This window comes from Vigna unguiculata, chromosome 5 (genome assembly GCF_004118075.2).
Source record: "Vigna unguiculata cultivar IT97K-499-35 chromosome 5, ASM411807v1, whole genome shotgun sequence".
Taxonomy (NCBI): Eukaryota; Viridiplantae; Streptophyta; class Magnoliopsida; order Fabales; family Fabaceae; genus Vigna; species Vigna unguiculata.
The window spans coordinates 10,917,926-10,928,819 of record NC_040283.1 but is presented as its reverse complement, the minus strand read 5'-3'; the positions used below and the strand labels follow the sequence as shown (position 1 = coordinate 10,928,819).

Genomic DNA, 10,894 nt, shown 5'->3' with positions numbered 1-10,894 from the left:
TCCTACCAAACTTTATGGACTTTGGGGGAAATGGAGGTTCCGCAATAACCGAGGTCTATAAGTGAAGTAAAATGTCGAATCCACACTAGTGATAAATGTTGAAATGTGATGAATTTGTTGGTTAGAGTTAGGTTTCATTTAAATTAGAAATACATGGAATTAATGTTTATTTGCTATTTACTTATATTAACTTGAATTAGAAACACTTACATGATTTACTTTATTGAATCAATCTAAAACAAATATCTTGGGGATACAAGTACACGTTATATATTTCTCACACTACAAAGCCTACAAAAATTGTCCACTATAAAGTAGTAACCATTTAAACTGACCAATTCCATGTAGTAAAACCATGCTTGCCTCAAGTAAGGATTGATGTATAAAGCTCCAATGGTTGCTATCAGTGCTAATGGGTATGACACGACAAAGCTCATACAAAAGACATAGATGTCCAACAAACTATCATTACCTTTGTGAGTATTTGTCTCATTTGGAATAATTGTAGAAGATAGATTGCAACTCTTTAGTAGTGGAGGTCCACAAAGGAATGGGTTACCCTCGTAGCTACTCTCATCAAATGTGGCAAATTGGTTTGTCCATTCAGGTATTGGGCCTGATAAATTGTTGTGTGCCACACTTAACACTTCAAGTGAGATTAGGATATTGAGCTTTGGAGGAATTTGACCATTCAACTTGTTAAAAGAAAGATCTAAACTCTCTATTTGCTCCAAATTCGAGAATGAATTTGGAATTTGTCCACTCAAATCATTATGAGACAAGTTCAATGTTTTGATTCTTGTCAAGTTTCCAAGCTCGTATGGGATATTCCCCTTTAGTTTATTTTGGGATAAATTAATTCCTGACATGTAAATAAGGATGCTTCCTATGTAAGTATAAGTACTTCTCTTTGAAGTGAAACTTGCTTTCTCTTTCTTATACTCTGATGCTAATGGTGCTTGACTATATTCTTCAATAATGAAGCTTCCCTTTGATGCTTTTAATAATGGATCAAGGTTCTTATTATCAAACGGCATTGTCCCCAAGCAATGGGGAATTTCTCCAGAAAATTTATTGTCTGAAAGATCCAACATGGTTAAATATATCAACTGACATAATTGCTTAGGTATATCCCCATTAATGTGATTACCTTTTAAAAGGAGAAAATTCAACTTCGTATAACTAAGGTCTTGTGTTAAATCTTGAATGTTGCCAGATATTTCATTGTAGCTAAGGTCTAACATCACTAAAGGAGAGTTTCCATTGAACATTTGTTTAGACAATCCTATTAAATGGTTATTGCTCAAATGGATAGATTTCACAGAAGAATTTAGAAATGATGGCACAAGACCAGTCAAATTATTTTGGGAGAGATCTAAATAACTTAGATCTGTAAGTTGTTGTGCCAATTCTAATGGAATGAACCCTTGAAAGTGGTTATTCGACATACGAAATTCTGATAATCCTGAAAAATTTGTCAAAATTCTTGGAATGTGTCCTACAAAATGATTATTGCTTATGTCCAATGAAATGATAGATGTGTTAAAGATCCTTCTCGGAAGTTTACCACTAAAGTTATTATCATTCAATGATAGATACTTCAAATTAGCGGGTATTGTAAAGATGGATCCCTCGAGCTTATTATTTGAAAATATCAAGGTAGTGAGTTGTTGTCCATCTTCAAATATGTCATCCGATATTTCTCCAGACAATTGGTTGATTGAAAGATCCAACTCAGTCAATAACTTCATTTGGCCAAACTCACGAGGAATTGAACCTTGGATCAAGTTTCTTGACAAGTTTAGATTTTCCAAATTTGGAAAAATTGAACTAATATTCTTCCTTGGAATTTCACCAATTATGATATTGTTAGACACATCAATATTCCATAATCCAAGAAGAGGACGCAATGGTAATTGCATGGTACCAGTCAAGGAACAGTTTCTAAAAGTAACTTCAATCAGTTTTGTGTTGTTTTCCAACAACCAATGAGGAAAACTTCCTTCCAACTTCAAACTAGTGAACTCTAGTATAATTAAATCTTTTTGATAAAGAAGAAATTTGGGGAGCTGAAAAGAACTAGTTCCAATGCTTGAAGACAAACTAAGCTTGCGTAATTGAAATTTTGGAATCCAAGTGTGCAAATTGTGTTGTGAGTCCAATATAATTTTATTGCCTTTACCCCTTATGGCTATAAGGTTTGAATGATTGACAAATGATGAAAAAGAAATAGGAACTTCAAATTGGTTTTCTATAAAACCAAATTCTTCAAGTGATGTAAGTGTTGCAATTTTAGAGTCAAACCTTCCAATGAAATTATTTTGAGAAAGTTCCAATTTCCGAAGAGATGTCATGTTAACGAAAGAATCGGGAAGAAATCCTTCAAATCCATTATCTATTAGATATAATTCTTCCAACTTTTTCATCTTAGACCAATCTGAATGAAAATTTGAAAAAGCAAGAAAACATTTTGCAAGGGTTATAATAAGATATAAAGATTTCTATCAAACTAACAAAATAATTGTATAGAGCATGTATTTCACGAATAGCATTAAATAATAATATAATTACCAGCTGTGGGAAGGGTGTCATTTATATGACAGTGTGAAAGAGAAAGTGTTTTTAAGGACGTCAAGTTTCCAATACTTTTGAAAAATTCATTCTTCATGTTATTATTTCCATCCAATGTCAATCGTTCTAGCTTCCTTAAATCATGAAAATCTGTCCAGCAGAAAAAAAAAATATTAATCTTAATGTAACAACTATGAAATGAATGTTGTAAAAATCATAAATATTACTACCGTCAGCTACAATTGTTCCTTTCAAGTAATTGGCAGATATGGAAAGCTCTCTAATGGATGATGATAAAGCTCGTAATGACTCTCTTAGTTTGTCTCCATCTATCATATTCCAATCTAAATCAAGAAAATCCAACCTACTGAGACTTATTGGGCCTGAAACATATGTAAATTGAATTAAAAAAAGTAAACAAACTTTAACTGGGCTAAATTGGATAGATCATGTATCTCTAAGAAGGTGACAAATATATTTTGTGCAAAAATAAATATATGAACTTTTGACAGAATTATGGGATTCAGCAATGTGTTAGTATTATGAATATATCTAATACATCTTTTCTTTGTCCCTAAACAATTAATTAAACCATTTTAAATCAATGTTTTTTCTTTAATACCTTGATGGGCCACAAAATTATGGATATCATTATCCCCTAGATAAAGCTTCGTCAAATTGGATAAAGTCGATAATCCTGCAAAAGAAAAAAATAATAAAAATCAATGAAGAGTTATATTTTTCTTCGCTCAGAAGCATCAAAACTAGTTTACTTTCAAATAACCAAAACTTTTATTTTTCCAACATCTAGTGTAAGTTTAACCTCTAAATGTTGACTATGTTTAATGAAAGATATAAATGTAAATTTCAACTTTTACTAAGACTTGATAAATAAGCATTGGAAAATAGATAAATAATCTCTAAATACTTTTTACTAAGTATTTGATAAAGAAACAAGAACTTGATAACTAACATTATGTTGAACTTACTCTCTCATATCATATGTAGGTAAATTAGCTGATGTTAGAAGTTTGTGTTGACTATTTCCAGGATGGAGGTCATTATCGGATAAATTAACTTTGGATATATATTAGTCGTTAATATTATACATATTATTTTTAATCTCTTTTAGTACTGGTATTATATATTATAAAGTTAACAAAATTAAAAGTAATATATGGATTAAAAATTATTAAAGTGATATTTGCAAGATTAAAATGAGTAATTTTTTAGTATAGAATGACCGGTTAAAATCTTATCTTTTAAAATAAATGAATAATCAAATCTTAATTTTAAAACATTAGAATAAAGCGATAAATAATGAATGTCCTAAAATAATCTATAAAAGTATACTGACCGGTTACATCGAGTACTCCTTCTAATCGATTGTGGCTTAAATCAAGAAATTGAAGATGTGAAAGGCCCCTTAAAGATGAAACAAATCTGTTGTTTAATCTGTTTAAACTCAGGTCTAGGTGCTGTAAATTGGTTGGCCATTTAAATGTGTCATTCTCTGATAAGAAAAAAAAAACAGAAGAAAAGCATGAGTCTATTTGCTAATTAAGAATAAGGAGGATGCGTATGCATATGTTGAAATGGAGTGATATCTACTTTAAATAAAATATTAGGAAATATTAATCGCAACCTAACCTTTCAAAGGCCTTAACATATTTTAAATTTTAATTTAATTAAACAATTAGAAAATATAATAAAATGTTCACATATACTGTATTCGTAATTTTACAATTAGTTCTATAACTTAGATTGATTGTAGGTAAAATTATTTTTTCTACTCTTAAAAACTGAAAGCATCGACTTATCTGTAATCACTATAAAAATAGGGAGCATGCATATTGGAAAGAAGTCACAACTACTTAAATAAACAAGTGTACTTTTTTTAAAATATTTTATAATATAAACTATTATATATACGGTAGTTTGTGGACACTTTTAATATTAATTATCTTAACATTAAAGTAATTATGATTTGTAATTAAGTGTATTATGTTTATTATAGAGTCCTATTAAATCACTACTTCTAACAAATAATTGAATACTATATTAACTAAAATATTAGAACGTAATAATGGATAAAAATACCAACCGCTTATATCCAACGATCCTTCTAGTTGATTGTGGCTTAAATCAAGAAATTGGAGATGTGGAAGGCCTCTCAGAAATGAAACAAATCTGTTGCTCAAACCGTTAGACCATAGGCTTAGGCGTTGTAAATTGGTTGGCCATTTAAATGTGTCATTCTCTGATAAAAACAAAATCGAAAGCATCAGCTTATCAATACTCACTAATTAAGAATAAGGAGATGCATATATGTGTATGTTGAAGTAGAGTGATATCTACTCTAAATAAAATACTATAAAATATTATTAATCACAACTTACCTTTGAAAGGCCTCAATATACTCCCAGACTCGTTCAAGTTGTTCGAGCCTAAGTGAAGCTTTTCCAAAGAACTCAATTTTGAAATATCTAACAATACATATTTCGATTATAGACAGTTAGATATATTTTGTAATAAAAAACAAACAAATGATGAAGATTTCTATAATATGAAAAGTATATGGGGATTACTATAAATTGATCTCCAACTCAATTGACTGTTTATTAAATATAAAGAGTTGAGGGATGAGAGTCCACTAAGAGCAGAGCCAATATCAGTGTGGTTGAAGTTGTTGTAGGACAAGTCAAGAATCTCAAGATTCCTCAATCTTGAGCATAAACCTGCAAGGAATATGTAATCCCTTAATTAACAACTACTCAGCTTTATTAATGAAATGAAAAAGTTACCTTGAATGTTAAGATCTGAGTCCAATTGAGTTTCAGCCAAATTGAGTTCCTTTAAAGAAGTGAATCCCTCTAAGGATGCCAAGATGTCATTACTCAAATAGTTCCCACTTATGTCAAGAACCTCCAGATTACTATGCAGCTTTGGTGACACACTTTCAAAAACTTATATATATGCACCAAAAAAGTTGTGAAAGAACCCAACAAATGTAAAAAAAGAAAATATAGTGTAAAAATTTAGAAGATCTTCATGATAATAAAAAATATATAATATTGTTGTGATTTCTTAAAATAAATAAAAAATTGGTAGTCTCACCGTGGTTCAATGAAGATGTATTGAAGCTGTTATGTCTTAAAGAAAGAGACTTAAGAGATGGAAGGCCATCCAAACAAGATAAAAGGGCAGCAGTATCTAGCGTGTTACCCGTCAAGTCAAGGAGCTGGAGATTTGGCAAGTCTGGGAAGTATGTAAAATAAAGTTGAAATAATGAGTATTCCATATATAAAACATAACACACATATTGGTAGTGTTGAGTAAGTAAAGATGAAGGAAGTTTTAGTGAAGAATACCTTTACCGCCCACACAACCAACTATATTACCAAACAAGCTGAGGTTCTTCAAATCTTTCAAGACAGAAAATTCCGAGTAATTAATATATTGTTCGCTGTCAGAATTCCAATAGTTATAAGAAAGATGGAGTTGCGCCACTCTCCCTGTGGAGGAGTTGCAGTACACTCCATCCCATTCACAGCAATCCGTGTGGACATTCGGAGTGAAATAAGAAGAGTCCCAAAGGGGATTTATGCCTAAAAGTGCTTCTCTCTCCTCCTTCCAACATCCTTCACAACACCACATGGCTTCCAATAAAAGGAAAATCAGGAAACACAGTCTCACAACACTCTTCATTCTTCTCTTCATCCACATGAAGGATTTGCTTTTCTTCCCTTAAATAGGGAACTCAATACATGTATATTATAGACCCATAGGTTACATTCTTCAGTTTTTTAAATTTAAACTAACGTTAAATTTGAAACCCGGAATCTAATCAAATGGAGGTAATTTACTATTTACTATTTTTTATTTTTAAATTTCTTTTTAATTAAAAGTTGTGAAATAAATCTTTTGATAAAAATTTAAAATAATTTCTCAACAGTGAAAAAATTCATTTATAAACATAAACAAATATGATGGGAATAAGTTTTCTTAAGTTGCTTATTAATTTTTGGAGCATACAAGTCGTTGAAGTCAATTCTAACAAAAATAAAATACGGGCTTAAAAAACAATGAAAATACATTCATTCTTCTTTTTTATGAATTAGAATAGTTATTTGAACCAGAAAATTTTAAAGAGGGTTTATTCCAACAGATTTATTTTAATACTTTTTAATTTTATATTTTTTCAATTTATTTTTTTTAATTTTCTCTTTAAATCAAATTTCCGTACAATATTTACACTACATCAACATAAAATAATTATCATAAATTTAAAAATTTTACAAGATCGAAAATGTTTTATTTAGTAAAAAATGTAATTATTAGTATGATTTTCACATTAAAAATATTTAACCCATATCAATTTTATTAACATAAATAAATATGGTGTTATACTTTTTACTAAAACTAAGAGTTATAATTAAATAAGACTAGTGCATGTGTGTCTATTATAGTAAAATTTTTATTAAATTATAAAATAATTATTAATTATTAAAATAAAATTATCAATAAATTATAAAATAATGTTTATAAAAGTAAATAATTTTTATAATTTTATTATGGATAATTATTTTACTGTTTTTATTTTTTTTTATCATGAATAATTATTTAAATTTATTGTTAAAAAGATAAAATTATATATATATATATATATATATATATATATATATATATCCACTTTATTGAAAATATAAACATAATTAAAATTTTATTATGATTAATTATATAAAATTTAAAAAAATAATTACAAAAGGTTTAAAATTAAAAAAATATACATTAAAAAGAAAAATCATTCTTTTCAACGTTATTGATGATAACTTGAGCTAAATCCAAAGGTCAAGATGAATCCGAAATATACATTTCTCTAAAATTATGTTATAATTAAAAATAAACACTATTTAAATTACTTGTAAACGTTAAAATAAATATAATTTATATATATTTAATAATTATCCTTCATAATTTATTTATAATACGTTTTATACACAAAATGATATTTATTTATTAATTTTAATTATAAAAATTAATTATATATTGACCTACTTATTAATAATTATTAAAACAGATAAAGACTAAAAAATAATTAAAAAAAATTGATTTCACGTCAACTAATATGCCAGAACCAGCACCAAATGAAATCCAAAATTGACATAATTAAAAATAAAGTCATCAATATAGATTATTTATTATGAATTGAAAATATAATTAATAGATTTAAAAATATTAGGTTATCATAAATCTAAACATAGTATAATTAATATTATTCAATCAATTAGTATTTATTAAATTTTAATTTTAATTATATAAGATAAATATGTATTATATATATATATATATATATATATATATATATTACTCTTTTTCATTTTTCAAATTATTTTCTCAATAAGAAAAACTCAAAGACCGGATGATATTGTCAAGAGAGTGAAATTGATGATGTTGTTTAATTCTTTAGTGATGTGTGAACGTAACAAAAGCGTGTTTGACTTTGGATCTGCTGTCATAAATGGTTTAGACTTTCAGTCACTCATCCAAATTGCCGTATTAGACTTCACAACTATTATTGTTTCACACTCATCCAATACGAGTAATGCCCTTCACAACTATCATAATAATATAATAATATATATATTAATATTTAGAATAAACAAATAAAGAATTTATTAAAAATATTAATTTTATAATTTATAAAAGTGAGTGTCTTTAACTTTTACTCTGATATTTTATTTATGAAAATAATATTTTGATTAAAGTAGTTTTAAAATTACTTAAAAAATGACATTTAAAATTATAAGAGAAAGTTGTCAAAATTTAATAATAAAAAATTAATTATTTTGAGATTAATTAGGTCACTTCTACGATATACGTGTTGTTAATTCTTGTTAAATAACTAAATAACACTTTTTAATCTGTTAATATATTTCAATTAATAAATTTACTAAGCGATTATGAATAAAGTATTTGTAAAAGAAACTTGCCACGTAGCTTTAGTTATATTTTAATCAATATTTAAGATATTTTTTGAAAAAAAAAGGTAAATAATTGATTAGGAAGTGAATGTTAGATTGGTTCGCAAACCAATACAATATAGGCTCATATAATATGTCTTACATATATTAGATTGGTTATGGACAAATCAATCTAATATCTTTAATAAAAAGATAAAAGAAAAACATCTTTGAAAGATATATTACATTAATTGGTTTAATATTTGTATGAATTTTAAAAAAAATAGCACATATTAGATTAGTTATGACATTAACCAATCTAATATATCACTTAGTGCCATAACTGATAAATAGCAAAAGGAAAGATACACATTAGTGCATTTTAGAGCTTTTACATTGCAGTATATGCCTCGGTTCCTGTGCACCCGCTGCATATAAATACGTGGTAGCATTTTTGTAATTAAAGTCACCTTTTATGCCTCGGTTGTTATACTAACCGAGGCATATAGCTTAAAATTTTTACAAATTCACGTTGTCCTCACAATTTGAAAATTTTTACCTGCTTTTATGCCTCAGTTACCACTGAACCGAGGCCTAATAGCTTTTCTGCTTCATGTTCTTTTTACTCGATGCAGTTAATTTGCAGTATTTTAATTTTTTATTAATTCACTGACAGAATATGCCTCGGTTCTTTTATAACCGAGGCAGTAGGAACCTTATGTTGCGGTCCTCCTGCCAACCGAGGCATATAAGAAGACAATATGCCTCAATTTCGAATTAACCGAGGCAGTATCGCTTCGTAGGGTTAAAAAAAACCCAAATCTTTTCGCAGTAGCGCAAACCTTCTGTGATTTTCTTCTTCTCTAAGCATTCCCCACACAGCATCGCAAATCTTTTCTTCTTCTTCTTCTTCCACTACGCCCCAGCCGTTCGTTCCGGCTTCACCACCGTTGCACTGTCACTGCACCGTGGAGGAGGTTGTTCTGTGGCCACCACTGCATCTTCTTCTTCTTCGAGCAACTCCACTGCACCGCTGCATTTTCGTTCTGCTTGCACTGCCACTGCGCTGCCACTTCACCGTCAACGAGATTGTTCTAACGTCGCTGCTTCTTCCACCGCCGCTGTTTCTTTCATCACCTCTTAGTATGTGTTTCACAAGTTCAACAAAGGGATCATATACAACACCACGAGGGCTCTCGAGGGACCTTACATGGAGCTGATAGAGAGGATCATTGGCAGAAAGAGCCACTAGGCTCTAGGTCGTTCAATCACTTGTCCATTGAGAAGACTAAAAAAAGGAAGCACTTTTGCATTGAGTGGCTCGATCGATAAGAGGCAAGGCCAGCGATGTATGTGTCGTTTGGGACAACAACAAGCTTCTTTGAGGAACAAATCAAGGAGGTTGCAAATGGGTTGGAGAAGAGCAAGCAAAAGTTCATCTGGGTGTTGATGGATGCTGATAAAGGTGATGTCTTCAAGCACGGTGGTGATGAACTTGTTCTCCCAAAGGGGTTTGAAGAGAGAGTGGGAAAAGGAGTTTAGGCCTCGGTTGGTGGAAACGGAGGCAATAACTGTTTTTTATGCCTCGGGTTGATAACTGAGGCATAAGGAGTGTCATTTTACCTCGACAATATATGCCTCGGGTGCGAACCCGAAGCCAAAAGTGGAAAATAACTGTTTTCGTTTCCCTTCCCTGCACTAGTGACATATTAACTATTTTTTAGGTTGCAAGAAGTATTTGACCCATGCAGTCCCAATTTCTTCAATTGGTTCAAATCCTAATTCTTCATTCAACAGTGTTAAGAAGCTCTAGTTAGGATTGTATATTAGTTATTTCATAACAACATATATCAAAGTCAAAGATTAATCTTTTGATGTTTTACCTCATTCCAAGAATCTTTGAGACTAGCACGAGCTATGATCCACATCTTGTACATAACATAGTATCTACACTCAGTTTTCTTGTTGCCTATTACACTAATATATGAAATTTATGTAATTGATATATGAAACAATAATAAAAGTTACTATAAATTAGACTTAATGGAAAGTAATACCTTATGAGCAATCATTTAGAAGTTATCTGAAGATGAAGTGGATTTATCTCCTGACATATTGTAGACATTTTGTTATATAAATAACACATGATTTTTGTAATTACCACATACCTTTGCAATATACCTTTCAAGCTTAAGGTATGTTCTTATGCAATGAACATAACTAAACGACAATAATGTCCATTGGATAAATAATCATCAATTGATAGTGAGACCTATTAAAGAAGAAATTTAATTAATGATTTGGAATTAGTTACTTAATAGCTAAAGTAGCGAGTTCAACTTATGCATTAATATATGTAA

The 10,894-nt window shown here is 29.4% G+C and overlaps 1 protein-coding gene across 2 annotated transcripts; it reads right to left on the bottom strand.

The window, feature by feature from the left end:
• Positions 1 to 216: 216 nt before the first annotated feature.
• Positions 217 to 6,335, bottom strand: LOC114183818 (receptor like protein 21-like). 2 transcript variants are annotated; one of them, XM_028070967.1, is made up of 11 exons: positions 5,943 to 6,335; positions 5,689 to 5,829; positions 5,376 to 5,537; positions 5,160 to 5,309; positions 4,971 to 5,057; positions 4,676 to 4,831; positions 3,929 to 4,084; positions 3,194 to 3,268; positions 2,802 to 2,954; positions 2,572 to 2,721; positions 219 to 2,437 (listed from the first exon to the last, which is right to left on the bottom strand). In XM_028070967.1, the coding sequence occupies exons 1-11, from the start codon at positions 6,295 to 6,297 to the stop codon at positions 267 to 269; spliced, it is 3,756 nt and encodes a 1,251-aa protein (XP_027926768.1). In that variant the 5' UTR covers positions 6,298 to 6,335; the 3' UTR covers positions 219 to 266. The 2 variants fall into 2 exon arrangements, with proteins under 2 accessions (XP_027926769.1, XP_027926768.1); XM_028070968.1 differs by lacking the exon at positions 3,929 to 4,084 and having other exon boundaries at positions 217 to 2,437.
• Positions 6,336 to 10,894: the final 4,559 nt, after the last annotated feature.